Source organism: Zonotrichia leucophrys, unplaced genomic scaffold (genome assembly GCF_028769735.1).
Source record: "Zonotrichia leucophrys gambelii isolate GWCS_2022_RI unplaced genomic scaffold, RI_Zleu_2.0 Scaffold_911_19544, whole genome shotgun sequence".
NCBI lineage: Eukaryota > Metazoa > Chordata > Aves > Passeriformes > Passerellidae > Zonotrichia > Zonotrichia leucophrys.
Window position 1 is genome coordinate 1 of NW_026993116.1, and position 19,544 is coordinate 19,544.

Sequence of the window (19,544 nt, forward strand, 5' to 3'; positions counted from 1 at the left end):
TTTTTTCTGGGTTTTTCATGATTTTTTTGGAGTTTTTAGGGTTTTTTTACTGATTTTTTTCTGTTTTTTTTTTATTTTTTTATGAATTTTTTCTGAATTTTTGGGGATTTTTTTATGATTTTTTGGGGTTTTTCTTACTCAATTATTTCTGAATTTTTGGGTTTTTTACTGATTTTTAAAGCTTTTTTAGGTATTTTTTCAAAGATTTTTTAAGTTCAAAATTCATCTACATTCAGAATATCTTTGGGTAATTTTGGGAATCTTGAGCGCTGATTTTGGGATTTTTTTTGGAAATTTTTGGGGATATTTTTAGAGCTGATTTGGGGATTTCTTGGGGCTGATTTTGGGATTTTTTGGGGAATTTTTTTGGGACTTTTTGGGGGTTAATTTTGGGAGTTTTTTTGGGGTAATTTTGGAATTTTTAGGGGCAATTCTTTGGATATTTTGGGGCTGAGTTTGGATTTTTTTGGGCTGATTTTTGGGATTTTTTGGGATTTATTTAGGCTGATTTTGGGATTATTTTGGGGCTGATTTTAGAATTACTTCGGGGCCTGATTTTGGATTTTTTTGGGGCTGATTTTTGAATTTTTCAAGGAAATTTTTGGGATTTATTGGGGCTGATTTTGGGATTTTTTTTGGGAATTTTTGGGGCAGATTTTGGATTTTTTTGGGGCTGATTTTTGGAATTTTTTTAGGGAATTTTTTGGGAATTTTTGGGGCAGATTTTGGGATATTTTGGGGAATTTTTGGGGCTGATTTTGGGATTTTTTGGGGCTGATTTTGGGATTTTTTGGGGAATTTTTGGGGCAGATTTTGGAATTTTTTTGGGAGTTTTTTGGGAATTTTTGGGGCTGATTTTTGGATTTTTCAAGGAATTTTTTGGGATTTATTTGGGCTGATTTTGGGATTTTTTTGGGGAATTTTTTGGGGCAGATTTTGAATATTTTTGGGGTTAATTGTTGGATTTTTTAAAGGAATTTTTTGGAATTTTTTGGGGCTGATTTTGGGATTTTTTGGGAATTTTTTGGGGCAGATTTTGGGATTGTTTGGGGAATTTTTTTGAGAATTTTTTGGGGCAGATTTTGGGATTTTTTGGGGCTGATTTTGGGATTTTTTTGGGAATTTTTGGGGCAGATTTTGGGATTTTTTGGGGAGTTTTTTTGGAATTTCTGAGGCAGAGTTTGGAATTTTTCAAGGATTTTTTTTGTGCTGATTTTGGAATTTTTGGGGCAGATTTTGGGATATTTTTGGAGTTGATTTTAGAATTTTTTGGGGCTGGTTTTTGGATTTTTCAAGGAATTTTCTGGGATTTATTGGGGCTGATTTGGGGATTTTTTTGGGGAATTTTTTGGGGCAGGTTTTGGGATTTTTTGGGGATTTTTTTTGAGAATTTTTCAGGGTAGATTTTGAGATTTTTTTGGGGCAGATTTTGGGAATTTTTGGGGCAGATTTTGGGATTTTTTGGGGAATTTTTGGGGCAGATTTTGGGGAATTTTTGGGGCAGATTTTGGAATTTTTTGGGGCTGATTTTGGAATTTTTTTAGGAAATTTTTTGGGAATTTTTGGGGCAGATTTTGAGATTTTTTTGGGAATTTTTTGGGATTTTTTGGGCTCTCCAAACCTGCACGAGCGGCACCAGGAAGCCCCGCAGCGGGTTCACGTTGTGACGTCGCTGGTACGACACCAGCTCCGAGTAAGCCACGGCCACTGAGGGGTTAAAAAGGGGCGTGGTCAGGCCGGGAGGGCGTGGTCAGCAGGCCACGCCCACCGCGGACAAGCCACGCCCACAAAATCCAAGAAAAACAGCAAAAAACTGTAAAAAATTAACATAAATTAAAACAGTGTGCGGCCCCTTTAAGATCAAGCCACGCCCACTTGATGTCCATATAAAGAATCGGACAAAGACAAAATAAGCCAAGTGAGGCCACGCCCCTTTTTGACCAAATTTGGGCGGTCTACCCTTAAAATGAACTAATGCCCATATAAGGAAATGCCCATTTAAGCTAATTTCCCCTTTAGCATTGCTGAATTTAAGCCACGCCCACTCTAAGTGAGGCCACGCCCACCCCACACAAGCCACGCCCCAAAAATTTGAGGGAAAAAATGCACAAAATTTATAAAGTAACAAGAATTAAAATACAATAAAAATACATTAAGGGTAAGCCCCGCCCGCTTAATGCCCATATATGGTACAACATGACTTTTAAGCCACACCCACTTTGTCTTATTTAAATCAGGCTTCCGCCCATACCCCAAATATTGAGGCCACGCCCTTAAGTCAATAAGCCACACCCACAAATCTGCAAACCACGCCTACATGCCTTAAGCCACGCCCACCACCCTTAAGCCACGCCCATTCATTTCCATTTATGGGCATTTTTATCCCATTTTTTCACCTTTTTTCACTCAAATTTCACCTCCCAACCCCTACATTTTGAGGCCACGCCCACAGTCCTTAAGCCACGCCCACAACCCTTAAGCCACGCCCCTTTAACCCATATTTTTAGTCATTTTAACCCCGTTTTTTCTCCTTTTTTACCCAAATTCCACTTTTCACTCCATAGGCTTGGAAGCCACGCCCACAATCCTTAAACACACCCCCAACCCTTAGGCCACACCCACAACCCTTAAGCCACGCCCCTTAAATTCAATTTTGATGCATTTTAGCCCCATTTTTTCTCATTTTAACCCCATTTTTTCGCCTTTTTTCACCCAAATTTCACCTCCCACCTCCCAAATGTTGAGGCCACGCCCACAACCCTTAAGCCACGCCCATAACCCTTAAGCCACGCCCCTTTAACCCAATTTTTGTGCATTTTAACCCCATTTTTTGTCATTTTAAGCCCATTTTTTCACCCTTTTCCACCTAAATTTCATCTCCTACCTCCCAAATATTGAGGCCACGCCCCCTCCCATTAAGCCACGCCCCCTAAGTTCAATTTTCATCCCTTTTAACTCCATTTTTTGTCATTTTAACCCCATTTTTTCGCCTTTTTTTCACCCAAATTTCACCTGCTATTCTGTTTTAAGGCCACGCCCACAAACCTATAAGCCACACCCACAACCCTTAAGCCACGCCCCTTCAACCCAATTTTTGTGCATTTTAGCCCCATTTTAACCCCATTTTTTCACCTTTTTTCACCCAAATTTCACCTTCCACTCCATAGGTGTGGAAACCACGCCCACAACCCTTAGGCCACGCCCCTTCAGCCCAACATTTGCGCATTTTAACCCCATTTTTGGTCATTTCTACCCCATTTTTTCACCGTTTTTCCCCCAAATTTCGCCGCTTTTTCCCCCGGATTCCAGGCCCCGCCCCCCGGCTCTCGGCCCCGCCCACCCTGGTTGGGATCCGTGCCCCGCTTGGCGTCGGCCACGCGCTGGGAGAGGCGCTGGAGCTGGGGCAGGTGCCGGCCCAGCCGGGCGGCCTCGCGCTGCCCCCGCAGCACCAGCGGCAGCAGCAGCACCCGCGCCCCCACCGTGCCTGAAAACGGAGAAAAAATAAAAAATTTGGTCAATTTTAATTTTTAATGGGTTTGATATATGTGGAGTTTGAGCAAAAGCCAAAAAAACAGACAGAAAAATGTAAAAAGTTGAGCAAAATTGCGAAAATTTGACCCCAAAATGTCTAAATTTGACCCCAAAACCTGACCCCAAAATCCACCAGAAGTTGACCCAAAAAACACCAAAAATTGACCGAAAAAACACCAAAAATTGACCGCAAAACCCACCAAAGTTTGACCCAAAAAGTACCGAAATTTGATGCAAAAAAATACCAAATTTGACCCCAAAACCCACCAGAAATTGACCCAAAACCCACCAAAATTTGACCCAAAAAACACCAAAATTGGACCCCAAAAAACACCAAAAATTGACCCAAAAACCAACAAAATTCGAGCCAGAACAGACTAAAATTGGAGCCAAAACCACCAAAATTCGACCCCAAAAACCACCAAAATTCGACCCCAAAAACCACCAAAATTTGACCCAAAACCACCAAAAATTGACCCAAAAATCAGCAAAATTTGACCCAAAACAGACCAAAACTTGACGCAGAAAACACCAAAATTTGACCCCAGACCCCACCAAAATTTAATCCAAAAATCCCAAAAATTGACCGCAAAACCCAGCAAAATTTGACCCAAAAGCACCAAAATTTGACCCATAAAACACCAAAATTTGACCCCAAAACCCACCAAAAATTAACCCAATAAAGCACCAAAATTTGACCCAAAACTTGACCCCAAACCCAACAAAATTTGACCCCAAACCCACCAAAAATTAACCCCAAAAAGCACCAAAATTTGACCCAAACCCTGCCAAAAATTGACCCAAAAACCACCTAAATTTAACCTAAAAAACACCGAAATTTGACCCCAAAAAACACCGAAATTTGACCCCAAAACCCACCAAAAATTGACCCAAAAACCACCAAAATTGGACCCCAAAACCACCAAAATTTGACCCAAAACCCAACCCAAAACGTCCCAATTTTCCCCTTCAAAAATCCCAATTTTTTTCCAAAAATCCCAATATTTATCCCCAAAACCCCCAAATTTTCCCCCCAAAAATCCCAATTTTTTCCCCAAATTTTCCCCCAAAATTCCCTATTTTTTTCCCCAAATACCCCAATTTTTTTCCCAAATTTTCCCCCAAAAATCCCAATTCTTTCCCCAAATTTTCTCCCAAAAATCCCAATTTTTTCCCCAAATTTTCCCCAAAAATCCCAAATTTTTCCCCAAAAATCCCAATTTTTTCCCCAAATTTTCCCCCAAAAATCCCAATTTTTTCCCCAAATTTTCCCCAAAAATTCCCTATTTTTTCCCTAAAATTCCCATTTTTTCCCCAAATTTTTTCCCCAAAAATCCCAATTTTTTCCCCAAATTTTCCCCCAAAATTCCCATTTTTTCCCCCAAAATCCCCAATTTTCCCCCCAAAAAATCCCAATTTTTCCCCAAATTTTCCCCAAAAAACCCCATTTTTTCCCCAAAAACCCCAATTTTTCCCCCAAATTTTCCCTTAAAAATCCCAATTTTTTTCCCCAAATTTTCCCCCAAAATTCCCAATTTTTCCCCCAAATTTCCCCCCAAAATCCCAATTTTTTCCCCAAATTTTCCCCAAAAATTCCCATTTTTTTCCCCAAAAATTCCCAATTTTTTTTCCCAAAAACCCCAATTTTTTCCCCAAATTTTCCCCCAAAAATCCCAATTTTTTTCCCCAAAATTCCCAATTTTTTTCCCAAAAAATCCCCAATTTTTTTCCCCAAAAATCCCAATTTTTTCCCCAAAAATCCCAATTTTTTCCCCTAAAAATCCCAATTTTTTTCCCCAAAAATCCCAATTTTTCCCCCAAAAAATCCCTTTTTTTTTCCCCAAAATTCCCAATTTTTCCCCAATTTTCCCCCGTTCCCCTCACCTGCAGCGATGGCTCCCCACCAGGGCAGCCCCAGGTCCAGGTGCAGAAATTCCAGAAGGTTCTGGATCATTCCCACAGGGGTGGAGCCGCCCAGGCCCAGCTCCTCCAACCGGGGCTCCCCCAAATTCACAGAATTCCCCAAAATTTCGGGAATTTCAGGAATTTCTGGGGGTGGGGAGGGCGGGGGAGGAGGCTGGGAAAAAAAAGGAAAAAATAAATTTAAAATTTGGACAAAAAAAAATGCAAAATTTCAGCCCAAAATTCACCAAAATTTCCAATATTTCACCTAAAATTATTAAAATTTGATCCTAAAATTTCACCCCAAAATTCACCAAAAATTATTAAAATGTGACCCTAAAATCTCACCCCAAAATTCACCAAAAATTTTAAATTTTGACCCCAAAATCTCACCCTAAAATTCACCAAAATTTCACCTAAAATTGTTAAAATTTGACCCTAAAATTCACCCAAAATTATCAAAATTTGACCCCAAAATCTCACCCCAAAATTCACCAAAAATTATTAAAATGTGACCCGAAAATCTCACCCCAAAATTCACCAAAAATTTTAAATTTTGACCCTAAAATTTCACCCTAAAATTCACCAAAAATTATTAAAATGTGACCCTAAAATCTCACCCCAAAATTCACCAAAATTTCACCTAAAATTATTAAAATTTGACCCTAAAATCTCACCCCAAAATTCACAAAAATTTATTAAATTTCACCCTAAAATCTCACCCCAAAATTCACCAAAATTTCACCTAAAATTGTTAAAATTTGACCCTAAAATTCACCCAAAATTATTAAAATTTGATCCTAAAATCTCACCCCAAAATTCACCCAAAATTATTAAAATTTGACCCTAAAATCTCACCCCAAAATTCACCAAAATTCCAAATATTTCACCAAAAATAATTGAAATTTGACCCTAAAATCTCACCCCAAAATTCCCAAAATTTCACCTAAAATTATTAAAATTTGACCCTAAAATCTCACCCCAAAATTCACCAAAATTATTAAAATTTGATCCTAAAATTTCACCCCAAAATTCACCAAAAATTATTAAAATTTGACCTTAAAATCTCTCCCCAAAATTCCCAATATTTCACCTAAAATTAAAAAAATTTGATCCTAAAATGTCACCCCAAAATTCACCGAACTTTCCAATATTTCACCTAAAATTATTAAAATTTGATCCTAAAATCTCCAAACTCCCAAAATTTGACCCAAAATTTGATGCTAAACCCAAAAAAAGTTTGACCCAAAATCCGGACCAAAAAACTTCAAAAATTTGACCCAAAATCACCAAATTTGGACCAAAAAAAACTTAAAAATTTGAACCAAAACCCAAAATTTTGACCCAAAATCCTGACCAAAAAAAAAACCCAAAAATTTCAACCAAAAATCCAAAATTTTGATTAAAAACCCCAAAATTTGAAGAAAAAATCCCAAAAATTTGACCCAAAATCACCCAAAAATTTGAACCAAAACCACAAAAAGTTTGACCCAAAATTTTGACTAAAAGACCCCAAAATTTTAAACCAAAACCCAAAAATTTTGACCAAAAAAATCAAAACTTGAACCAAAATCCCAAAATTTTGACCAAAAACCCAAAAAAATTGACCCAAAATCACCAATTAGGATCAAAACCCCCAAAATTGGACCCAAAATCCCAAAATTTTGACTAAAAAAACCCAAAATTTTGAACCAAAACCCAAAATTTGAAGAAAAACCAAAAAATTGACCCAAAATCACCAAATTTGGACCAAATAATCCCAAAAATTTGAAGCAAAACCCAAAATTTTGACCAAAAAAAACCCCAAAAATTGGACCTAAAATCCCGAAATTTTGATCAAAAAAACCCCAAAAATTTGAACCAAACCCCAAAAACTTGACCAAAAATCCCAAAATTTTGACCAAAAAAACCCCAAAATTTTGAACCAAACCCCAAAATTTGAAGAAAAACCAAAACAATTTGACCCGAAATCACCAAATTTGGACCAAAAACCCCCCAAAATTTGACCCAAAACCCCAAAAAGTTTGACCCAAAATTTTGACCAAAAACCCCCAAAAATTTGAACCAAAATTTAAAGAAAAACCCAAAAAATTGACCCCAAATCCCCTCAAATTGGACCCAAAAAAAGCAAAATTTGAGCACAGATTGAACCTGGCTCCCAAAATCAACCTCAAAATTCAACCCCAGACCCAAATTTCCACCCAAAATTTCCCTCAAAATCCTCAAATTTCCCCCAAATTCTACAAATTTATCTCAAATTTTCCCCAAATTTCCCCAAAAATCCCAAATTTCCCTCAAAATTTCCCTCAAATTTCCTCCAAAACCCCAAAATTTCTCTCACAAATCCCTCAAAATCCCCAAATATTCTTCAAAACCTTCAAATTTCCCTCAGATTTTCCCCAAAAACCCAAAATTTCCCTCAAAATCCCCAAATTTCCCTCATATTTTACAAATTAATCTCAAATTTTCCCCAAAAATCCCAAATTTCCCTCATATTCCCCCCAGAATTTCCCTCAAATTTCCCCCAAAAACCCAAAATTTCTCAAACTTCCCTCAAATTTCTCTCCTATTCCCCCTCAAAATCCCCAAATTTCCCTCATTACTCCCAGATTTCCCTTAAATTTCCCCCAAAAATCCAAAATTTTCCCCAAAAAAACGCAAATTTTTCTTAAATTCCCCCCAAATTTTCCCGCCTCACCTGCCCTGCGTCGCTCGCCACCCCCCTCACGGCCGGGGCTCCGCAGCACCACACGGGACCCCGAAATCTCTGCAGGAAATAACAATTTTTGTGCATTTATAACGTCAAAATCTTCACTTTAACGACAAAGCCTCCACTAGAAAAAAGGGAAAAAAAATAAAAATTAATTTTTGGTTCACCTGAGCCCTCAGGGCGCGCAGCAGCGGCCGCAGCCGCGGGGTCGCCGCCGCCATCATGGCGGCCTGAGGGGAGCAGGAAGAAGGGCGGGGCTTAAGCGCTGAGGGGGAGTGCCCGCCAAAACCGAGGCTGCTGATTGGTCATCTGAGTTCTGCGCATGCGTATTAATGATAAAAGAAATGAAGCGCCATTTTGTTTAAGGGCAGCCCTCAGTGAGGCGTGGCCGAAAGGAGGATGCGGGAATAAATCCGCCAATAGAAGCGCTATTGCTCTAGCGCATGCGCACTACCAAGATGACGAGCGCCTAGCGCCATTTCAAGTAAGGGCAAAAGTGATGGAGTGACGTCACAGAAAGGGAAACCACGCCCATTTTCCCCCTCAGGACGCGCCGCCATTTTGGATCCGCCGCCGCTCCCTGAGGTAACAGACCCCGCCTCAAAATTGGGAGGTCGAAAATGCCCCAAAAAACCCTCAAAACTACCCTTAAAAATTCCCAAACTTTGGGGGGGTTAAGGGGCGCCACATCTTAAACTCATCAAGAGACCACCCCCCAGAATTCCTCCGAAATTGGGGCCTAATTTCACATTTTAGTCTCTCCGAATTGGGTTTGAAAAGGTCCCAAAAATCCTCCAAAATCCTCCCAAATTTGTGGGTTAAGGGGCTCTAAACTAAACCGAAATTTGGAGGGGCTAGGGAGGTTTTAAGACCCCCAAAATTCTCCCAAATTTTTGGGACATTAAAAAGCCCCAGACCGCGAAACATCCCCAAAATTGGGTGTCCAAAAAAAACCCCAAAAACACCGAAAATCCCTAAAATTTGGGGCTTTTTAGGTGATCCAAACTGTCCAAATTTGAGCCTTCAAAGAAGCCAAAGAAATCCCAAAATAACCCTGAATTTCCCTAAATTTAGCTCAAATCCCCTTAAAATACTCTCAGAAGCCCCAAAATTCCTGAAAATCTCCCCAAATTTTCTCTTTCTCCCCCCCAGGTGATGCCAGACCTTCCCAAAGATCCCCCAGATTTGGGGTCTCTCCAGGTGAGCCCCCCTCAAACCCCCAAATCTCCCTAAATCCTCCCAAAAAATCCCCCCAAATTCCCCCAAATATAAATCTCCCAAATTTGTCCTAAATTAACACAAATCCCCCAAATTTCTCTCTTAGATCCCCCAAAAATCCCCCAAACCCCCCCAAATTCCCATAAATTCCACCCAAAACCCCCGGATTTTTTTCCCAACTCCCAAAAATTCCTGAATTTTCCCCCAAAACCCCCAAGTTTCCCCAAAATTCCTTTTTTTTCCCTAAAAATTCTGATTTTTCCCCTCAGGAACTGTGGGGCCGCTCTGCAGCAGCCTCTGCTGTGCTGCCTGGCTGAGACTGAACCCCCAAAACCCCTTAAAAAACCCCAAAACCCCCAAAATTCCCATTTTTCCCCCACAATATTCCCGAATCTCCCCCAAATTCCATAAATTTCCCCAAAAATTCCCATTTTTGCCGAATTTTCCCCTCATGATTTGCCGGCTGCCCTGGAGGGGGCGGTTCCCGGCTGAGGCCGAGCCCGCCAAACCTCTCCCAAAAACCTCTTTAAAAAACCCCAAAATTTCCGGGTTTTTTCCCATAAAACCCTCAGTTTTCCAATTTTTTCCCCAAAATTCCATAAATTTCCCCAAAAATTCCCATTTTTCCCGAATTTTCCCCTCATGATTTGCAGGCTGCCCTGGAGGGGGCCGTGCCCGGCTGAGGCCGAGCTCCCCAACCCCCGCCCCCCCCTCAAAAACCCCTTAAAAAAACCCCAAAAAACCCCGAAATTTCAGATTTTTTTCCACAAATTTCTCCAAAATTGCCATTTTTTCCCCGATTTTCGCCTCGGGAGCTGCGGGCCGCCCTGGAGGAGGCGCTGCTGCGCTGCCCGGCCGAGGCCGAGCCCCCCGAGCTGGGCCCGGTGCTGCGGCTGCCGCTGCTCCCGACGGAGAAACTGAAACTCGTGCAGGGGAAACGGATCCTCAGCGACAACCTGGAGTGGGTGAGGAAAATCTCATTGATTTGGGAATTTTAATGGGATTTTTGGGGATTTTTATGAGGTATTTTTAGGATTTTTATGGGAATTTTTATGGGGTTTTTTTGGGATTTTTATGGGAATTTTTTGGGGATTTTTTGGGGATTTTTATGAGGTATTTTTAGGATTTCTACGGGAATTTTTGGGGGATTTTTATTGGGATTTTTGGGGATTTTATTGGGATTTTTATGGGATTTTTTTGGGATTTTTATGGGGTTTTTTTGGGATTTTTATTGGGATTTTTGGGGAATTTTATTGGGGTTTTTTTTGGGATTTTTTTGGATTTTTATGAGGTATTTTTGAGATTTTTTGGTGATTTTTTTGGGGAATTTTTGGGTGATTTTTTGGGGAATTTTTTGGTATTTTTTGGTGATTTTTTAGGAATTTTTGGGGGATTTTTTTGGGAATTTTTTGGTATTTTTTGTTGATTTTATGAGGTTTTTGTGGGATTTTTTGGAGATTTTTATGAGGTTTTTTTAGGATTTTTATGGGAATTTTTGGGGAATTTTTAATGGGATTTTGGGGATTTTTTATGGGATTTTTATGAGGTATTTTTGAGATTTTTTGGTGATTTTTTGGGGAATTTTTGGGTGATTTTTTTGGGGAATTTTTTGGTATTTTTTGTTGATTTTATGAGGTTTTTCTGGGATTTTTTGGAGATTTTTATGAGGTATTTTTAGGATTTTTATGGGAATTTTTGGGGATTTTTTTGGGATTTTTATGAGGTATTTTTAGGATTTTAATAGGATTTTTGGGGAATTTTTATGGGATTTTTTTGGATTTTTTTTTGATTTTTATGAGGTATTTTTGGGATTTTTATGAGGTATTTTTAGGATTTTTATGGGAATTTTTGGGGAATTTTTATGGAATTTTTTTTGGATTTTTTTGGATTTTTATGAGGTATTTTTGAGATTTTTTGGGGATTTTTAGGAATTTTTTGGCGATTTTTTGGGGAATTTTTGGGTGATTTTTTGGGAAATTTTTTGGTATTTTTCGTTGATTTTACGAGGTTTTTATGGGATTTTTTGGGGATTTTTATGAGGTATTTTTAGGATTTTTATGGGAATTTTTGGGAGCTTTTATTGGGATTTTTGGGGATTTTTTGGGGATTTTTATGAGGTATTTTCAGGATTTTTATGAGGTATTTTTAGGATTTTTATGGGAATTTTGGGGGATTTTATGGGGATTTTTATGAGGTATTTTTAGGATTTTTATGGGAATTTTTGGGAGCTTTTATTGGGATTTTTGGGGATTTTTTTGGGATTTTTATGAGGTATTTTTAGGATTTTTATGGGAATTTTTGGGGAATTTTTATGGGATTTTTTTGGGATTTTTATGAGGTATTTTTGAGATTTTTTTGGGGATTTTTAATGGGATTTTTTGAGGGGGCTTTGGGGATTTTTAGGGATTTTTTGGTGATTTTTTGGGGAACTTTTGGGAGATTTTTTGTTGATTTTATGAGGTTTTCTGGGATTTTTTTGGGGATTTTTATGAGGATTTTTTTTAGGATTTTTATGGGAATTTTTGGGGGTTTTTAATGGGACTTTTTTGGGATTTTTATGAGGTATTTTTAGGATTTTTATGGGAATTTTTGGGGGTTTTTAATGGGATTTTTTTGGATTTTTTTTTGGATTTTTTTGGATTTTTTTGGGATTTTTATGAGGTATTTTTGAGATTTTTTGGGGATTTTTAATGGGATTTTTTGTGGGGGCTTTGGGGATTTTTAGGGATTTTTTGGGGATTTTTTTGGTATTTCTTGGGGGATTTTTTGGTATTTTTTGTTGATTTATGGGGTTTTTTTGGGATTTTAATGGGGTTTTGTGGGAATTTTTATGGGATTTTTTGGGGGGTTTTTTGGGATTTTTTGGGTATTTTTAATGGGATTTTTTGAGGGGGCTTTGGGGATTTTTAGGGATTTTTTGGTGATTTTTTGGGAATTTTTGGGTGATTTTTTGGGGAATTTTTTGGTATTTTTTGTTGATTTTATGAGGTTTTTTAAGGATTTTTATGGGAATTTTGGGGGATTTTAATGGGATTTTTTGAGGGGGCTTTGGGGATTTTTTAGGGATTTTTGGGGGATTTTTTGGGGAATTTTTTGGTATTTGTTGTTGATTTTTTGGGGGAATTTTTCTGGGTTTTTGTGGGAATTTTGGGGGATTTTGATGAGATTTTTTGAGGATTTTTAATGGAATTTTTGAGAGGGAGTTTTTGGGGTGCTCTGGGCAAACAAATCCTCAGGGACAACCTGGAGTGGGTGAGGAAAATCTCATTTATTTGGGGATTTTAATGGGATTTTTGGGGATTTTTTGGGGATTTTTATGAGGTATTTTTGAGATTTTTTGGGGGATTTTTATTAGGGTTTTTTGGGATTTTTAATGGGATCTTTTGAGGGGGCTTTGGTGATTTTTTGGGATTTTGGGGTGATTTTTAATGGGACTTTTCGGTATTTTTTGGTGATTTTTAGGTTTTTTTTTGAGATTTTCTAAGGGATTTTTTTGGGAGAATTTTGGGGATTTTTTGGGTGAAATTTTTGGGATTTTTGGGGTGAAATTTTTGGGATTTTGGGGTGAATTTTGGGGATTTTTGGGTGAATTTTGGCGATTTTTGGGTGAAATATTTGATATTTTTTTGTGAATTTGAGGGATTTTTGTTGAATTTTGGGGCACATTTTGGGGATTTTTGGGGATTTTTGGGGTGAAATTTTTGGGATTTTTGGGTGAATTTTGGCGATTTTTGGGGTGAAATATTTGGGATTTTTGGGGTGAAATTTTTGGGATTTTGGGTAGAATTTTGGGGTTTTTGGGGGGATTTTTGGGGTGAAATATTTGGGATTTTTTGGTGAATTTTGGTGATATTTGGGCTGAAATATTTAAGATTTTTGGGTGAATTTTGGCCATTTTTGGGCTTAAATATTTAGGATTTTTCTGTGAATTTTGGCGATTTTTTGGGCTGAAATTTTGTAATTTTCCAGCCAATTTCCTGTCACATTTTGCTGATTTTTGCTGATATTTTTAACCCAATTTTTTCCCCAAAATTCCCTTTTTTCCCCCCAGAACCCTTCAGGTCTCCCCCACGGGCTGGAGCCGCTGCGGACGGCGCTGAACATTCTGGAAAAATACGGCCGGAACCTGCTCAGCCCCCGCCCCCCCCGGCACTGGAGGGGGGTCAGGTTTGGCAACCCCGTCTTCAAATCCACCGTGGGAGCCATCCAGGTCAGCATTCCCAAGGAAAATTCCCAAAAAATTCCCTTTTTTCCCCAAAAAAATCCCCTCAAAATTCGCTTTTTTTTGGCCAAAAATCGGAATTTTTTCGGTCAAAATTTGAATTTTTTTTCCCTAAAAATCGGAAATTTTTTTCATGTTAGACATTCCAAAAATTTCCCTTTTTTCCCCAAAAAAATCCCCTCAAAATTCGCTTTTTTTTTGGCCAAAAATATGAATTTTTTCGGTCAAAATCGGATTTTTTTTTCCTAAAAATCGGATTTTTTTCCCAAAAAAATTGGAATTTTTTCCCTAAAAATCGGAATTTTTTTTCATGTTAAGCATCTTAAAGAATCCCTTTTTTCCCCAAAAAAATCCCCTCAAAATTCGCTTTTTTTTGGCCAAAAATCGGAATTTTTTCCCGTAAAAATCGGAATTTTTTTCCCCTAAAAATCGGAATTTTTTCCCTAAAAATCGGAATTTTTTTCCCTAAAAATCAGAAATTTTTTTCATGTTAAACATCCCAAAAAATTCCCTTTTTCCCCAAAAAAATCCGCTCAAAATTCGCTTTTTTTTGGCCAAAAATTGGAATTTTTTTCCCTTAAAATCGGAATTTTTTCTTCACATTAAACATCTCAAAAATTCATTGGGAATCCCAAAAAATTCTCTTTTTTTTTCCCCAAAAGATCCCCTCAAAATTCGCTTTTTTTTGGCCAAAAATCGGAAATTTTTTTGGTCAAAACCTGAATTTTTTCCCTAAAAATCGGAATTTTCTTTTAATGCTAAACATTCTAAAAAAATTCCTTTTTTCCCCAAAAAATCCGCTCAAAATTCGCTTTTTTTTGGCCAAAAATCGGAATTTTTTTGGTCAAAATCGGAATTTTTTTTCTCTAAAAATCGGAATTTTTTCCCTAAAAATCGGAATTATTTCCCAAAAAAATCAGAAATTTTTTTCATGTTAAACATCCCAAAAAATTCCCTTTTTCTCCCAAAAAAATCTGCTCAAAATTTGCTTTTTTTTGGCCAAAAATTGGAATTTTTTTCCCTAAAAATCAGATTTTTTTTCCCTAAGAATCGGATTTTTTTTTGTGTTAAACATCCCAAAAATTTCCCTTTTTCCCCAAAAAAATCCGCTCAAAATTCGCTTTTTTTTGGCCAAAAATATGAATTTTTTCGGTCAAAATCGGAATTTTTTTTCCTTAAAAATCGGAATTTTTTTCCCTAAAAATCAGATTTTTTAATCCCAAAAATTTCCCTTTTTTCCCCAAAAAAATCCGCTCAAAATTCGCTTTTTTTTGGCCAAAAATATGAATTTTTTCGGTCAAAGTCGGAATTTTTTTCCCTAAAAATCGGATTTTTTTTCCCGAAAAATTGGAATTTTTTTTTCCTAAAAATCAGATTTTTTTTCATGTTAGACATCCCAAGAAAATCCTTTTTTTCCCCAAAAATCCGCTCAAAATTCGCTTTTTTTTGGCCAAAAATCGGAATTTTTTTGGTCAAAATCTGAATTTTTTTCCCTAAAAATCGGAATTTTTTTCCCTAAAAATCAGATTTATATTTCACGTTAAACATCCCAAGAAAATGCATTTTTTCTTCAAAAAATTCGTTCAAAATTTGCTATTTTTTGGCCAAAAATCGGAAATTTTATTTCATGTTAGACATCCCAAAAATTTCCCTTTTTTCCCCAAAAAAATCCGCTCAAAATTCGCTTTTTTTTTGGCCAAAAATATGAATTTTTTCGTTCAAAATTGGAATTTTTTCCCCAAAACATCGGAATTTCCCTTTAAATCCCCACCCACCCACTTTAAGCCACGCCCACTGCCTCTAAGCCACGCCCACTCCCTTTAAAGCACTGCCTACTGTGTCTAAGCCACGCCCACTCACTCTGACCCCACCCAATCCCCTAAGCCACACCCACTTCCTCTAAGCCACACCCACTCCTATTAGAGCCACGCCCACTTCCTGTAAGCCCCATCCACACCATCCAAGCCCCACCCACTGTGTCTAAGCCACACCCATTCTAAGCCACACCCACTCACTCTGACCCCACCCAATCCCCTAAGCCACACCCACTTCTCTAAGCCACACCCACTCCTATTAGAGCCACACCCACTCCCTATAAGCCCCGCCCACACCATCCAAGCCCCACCCACTGTGTCTAAGCCACACCCACTCTAAGCCCCACCCAATCCCCTAAGCCACACCTACTTCCTCTAAGCCACACCCACTCCTATTAGAGCCACGCCCACTCCCTATAAGCCCCGCCCACACCATCCAAGCCCCACCCACTTTCTCCAAGCCACGCCCACTTCTCATCTCCCATTCCCTCCCAGTACAAACCAGTACAAACCCCAAATCCCCTTTTTCCCCATATTTCACCCATTTTTAACCCTTTTTTCACCGTTTTTCCTCATATTTCCTCTTCCCAGTCCCTCCCAGTACAAACCAGTACAAACCAGTAATCTCTCAACCCCCTCCCAGTATAGACCAGTACAAACCAGTACAAACCAGTAACCCCAAATCTCCATTTCCCCCCATTTTTTTCATTTTCCTCCCATTTTTAACCCTTTAAATCTCCTCAAAACCCCCCAAATTTCACCCCAGTGACCCCCAGTGCCCTCCCAGTATAAACCAGTAACCCCCAGTCCCAAACCAGTATAAACCAGTACAAACCAGTAACCCCAAATCCCCATTTCCCCCATTTTTAACCCTTTCTCCCCCATATTTTCCCCATTTTTAACCCTTTCTTTGCCATTTTTTCACCGATTTTCCCCATTTTTTCCCCATTTTCCCCTCCCAGTCCCTCCCAGTACAAACCAGTATCCCCCAGTTCCCTCCCAGTATAAACCAGTACAAACCAGTAACCCCAAATCCCCATTTCCCCCCATATCTCCCTCATTTTTAACCCTATTTTCACCATTTTTTCACCATTTTTTGCCCTATTTTCCCCCATTTCTCCCTCCCAGTACAAACCAGTAACTCCCAGTTCCCTCCCAGTACAAACCAGTACAAACCAGTAACCCCAAACCCCCATTTCCCCCCATATCTCCCTCATTTTTAACCCTATTTTCGCCATTTTTTCACCGATTTTCCCCATTTTTTCCCCATTTTCCCCCTCCCAGTCCCCTCCCAGTACAAACCAGTATAACCCAGTCCATTTTTCCCCAGGGTGGCCGGGATGTGCTGAAGCTCCTGGGTTACACGGAGGAGTCGGGGGAGGGGCTGAGCTTCCCCCCGCCCCCCCACGGGCCCCGCCCCCAACGCGTGGCCGCCGTCATTGCCGATGTGCTGGTGCTGAGGGCGGAGCTGGACCTGCTCTTACTGGTTTGGACTGGTTTGGACTGGGAGGGGGGGAAATGGGGAAAAAACGGGGAAAAACGGTGAAAAAATGGGGAAAATCGGTGAAAAAATGAGGAAAATAGGGCAAAAAATGGGGGAAATATGGGGGAAAAATGGGGAAAATATGGGGAAAAATGGGGAAAAATATGGGGGAGAAAGGGTTAAAAATGGGGGAAAATGGGGTTTGGGGTTACTGGTTTGTACTGGTTTGTACTGGGAGGGACTGGGAGGGGGGAAATGGGGAAAAAATGGGGAAAAAATGGGGAAAATATTGGGAAAAATGGTGAAAAAAGGGTTAAAAATGGGGAAAATATGGGGAAAAACAAGAAAAATTGGGGTTTTTTTATACTGGTTTGTACTGGGAGGGACTGGTTTGTACTGGTTTGTACTGGGAGGGGGGAAATGGGGAAAAAACGGGGAAAAACGGTGAAAAAATGGGGAAAATTGGTGAAAAAATGGGGAAAATAGGGTTAAAAATGGCATTTAAAGGGTTAAAAATGGGGAAGAAAGGGTTAAAAATGGGGAAAATGGGGTTTGGGGTTACTGGTTTGTACTGGTTTATACTGGGAGGGACTGGGAGGGAAAAAATGGGGGAAAAACGGGGAAAAATGGTGAAAAAATGGGGAAAATCGGTGAAAAAATGGGGAAAAATGGTGAAAAAATGGCAAAGAAAGGGTTAAAAATGGGATAAAATGGGGTAAAAATGGGGAAAATGGGGGTTTGGGGTTATTGGTTTATACTGGGAGGGACTGGGAGTTACTGGTTTGTACTGGGAGGGGAAAATGGGGAAAAAATGGTGAAAATCGGTGAAAAAATGGCAAAGAAAGGGTTAAAAATGGGGAAAAAAGGGTTAAAAATGGGGGAAATGGGAACTGGGGTTACTGGTTTGTACTGGTTTGTACTGGGAGGGGAGAAAATGGGGAAAAAATGGGGAAAAATGGTGAAAAAATGGGGAAAATCGGTGAAAAAATGGGGAAAATAGGGTTAAAAATGGGGGAAAAATGGTGGAAAATGGGGAAAAATGGGTTAAAAATGGGGGAAATGGGGATTTGGGGTTACTGGTTTGTACTGGGTTATACTGGTTTGGACTGGGAGGGACTGGGAGGGGGAAAATGGGGAAAAAATGGGGAAAATTGGTGAAAAAATGGCAAAAAAAGGGTTAAAAATGGGGAAAATATGGGGGAGAAAGGGTTAAAAATGGGGGAAATGGGGTTTGGGGTTACTGGTTTGTACTGGTTTTTACTGGGAGGGACTGGGTTGGACTGGGAGGGGGAAATGGGGAAAAAATGGGGAAAAAATGGTGAAAAATGGTGAAAAAATGGGGAAAATAGGGTTAAAAATGGGGAAAAAAGGGTTAAAAATGGGAGAGAAAGGGTTAAAAATGGGGGGAATGGGATTTGGGGTTACTGGTTTGTACTGGTTTATACTGGGAGGGGAAAAATGGGGAAAATGGGGAAAAAATGGTGAAAAATGGTGAAAAAATGGCAGAAAAAGGGTTAAAAATGGGGAAAGAATGGGGGAGGAAGGGTTAAAAATAGGGAAAATGGGGATTTGGGGTTACTGGTTTGTACTGGGTTATACTGGTTTGGGACTGGGAGTTACTGGGAGGGGGAAATGGGGAAAAAATTGGGAAAAAATGGCGAAAATGGGTGAAAAAATGGCAAAGAAAGGGTTAAAAATGGGGAAAATATGGGGCAGAAAGGGTTAAAAATGGGGGAAATGGGGTTTGGGGTTACTGGTTTGTACTGGTTTGAGATTGGGGGTTACTGGTTTGTACTGGGAGGGACTGGGAGGGGAAAAATGGGGAAAAAATGGTGAAAATCGGTGAAAAAATGGGGAAAAAAGGGTTAAAAATGGGGAAGAAAGGGTTAAAAATGGGGGAAATATGGGAGAGAGAGGGTTAAAAATGGGGGAAATGGGGATTTGGGGTTACTGGTTTGTACTGGTTTATACTGGGAGGGGGTTGAGGGGTTACTGGTTTATACTGGGAGGGCACTGGGACAAACTGGGAGGGGATTTGGGGGAACTGGGAGGGGATTAAAGGGTTAAAAATGGGGGAAAATTGGGATTTTTATACCGGTTTATACTGGTTTGTACTGGGAGATACTGGTTTGTACTGGGTTATACTGGTTATACTGGTTTATACTGGTTTATACTGGTTTTGCTCTCCCCCACCAGAACCAGCACCCGAACCCGCAGTTCTTCACCCAAATCTTACTGGGAGGCGATGAGGTTTGTACTGGTTTATACTGGTTTGTACTGGTTTGTACTGGGATTGGGATGAACTGGGAGTGGATTTGGGGCTCTAAAATGGGGAAAAATGGGCAAAAAATGGGCAAAAAATGGGCAAAAAATGGGCCAAAAATGGGATTTTTTCGGGGTTTTTTCTGCTTTTACTGGTCCATACTGGTCCATACTGGTCCATACTGGTCCATACTGGTTTGTACTGGTGTTTGTTTCTCCCCCAGTGGTCGCTGGTATCGGATGCGGTTCCTGTGCCCGCCCAGCTCCTCCCGGCCGGTAGGGAATGCTCGGAAAATTTGGAAAAATTTGGGAAAATTTGGGAAAATTTGGAAAAAATTGAAAAAATTTGGAAATAAATTGGAAAAAATTTGAGAAAATTTGGGAAAAAAATGGAAAAATCTG

General features: G+C 39.4%; 2 protein-coding genes across 2 annotated transcripts; one reads left to right on the top strand and one right to left on the bottom strand.

Moving 5' to 3' along the window:
• Positions 1-1,540: 1,540 nt before the first annotated feature.
• LOC135442047 (mitochondrial inner membrane protein OXA1L-like) lies at positions 1,541-8,372 on the bottom strand. Its single transcript, XM_064701597.1, has 5 exons — positions 8,311-8,372; positions 8,132-8,200; positions 5,416-5,608; positions 3,341-3,484; positions 1,541-1,707 (listed from the first exon to the last, which is right to left on the bottom strand). Exons 1-5 carry the CDS (start codon positions 8,365-8,367, stop codon positions 1,541-1,543), a joined length of 630 nt encoding a protein of 209 aa, XP_064557667.1. The 5' UTR covers positions 8,368-8,372.
• Positions 8,373-8,465: 93 nt separating this feature from the next.
• On the top strand, positions 8,466-19,418 carry LOC135442046 (E3 ubiquitin-protein ligase RNF31-like; the record flags this gene model as incomplete). Its single annotated transcript, XM_064701596.1, has 7 exons — positions 8,466-8,627; positions 9,296-9,343; positions 10,177-10,326; positions 13,413-13,571; positions 16,728-16,883; positions 19,077-19,130; positions 19,367-19,418. Coding segments are annotated over exons 1-7 (781 nt in total), but the record flags the coding sequence as incomplete, so codon positions are not given.
• Positions 19,419-19,544: the final 126 nt, after the last annotated feature.

What these genes read in the sequence shown, in the direction of transcription:
- LOC135442047 (XM_064701597.1), bottom strand. Translation starts at nt 8,367, where the DNA reads ATGATGGCGGCGGCGACCCCGCGGCTGCGGCCGCTGCTGCGCGCCCTG. An exon ending in TGCGCGCCCTGAGGGCTCAG is followed by an intron (nt 8,201 to 8,310) that starts GTGAACCAAAAA and finishes TATTTCCTGCAG; the next exon opens with AGATTTCGGGGTCCCGTGTG. An exon ending in GTGGGGAGCCATCGCTGCAG is followed by an intron (nt 3,485 to 5,415) that starts GTGAGGGGAACG and finishes CTCCGTTTTCAG; the next exon opens with GCACGGTGGGGGCGCGGGTG.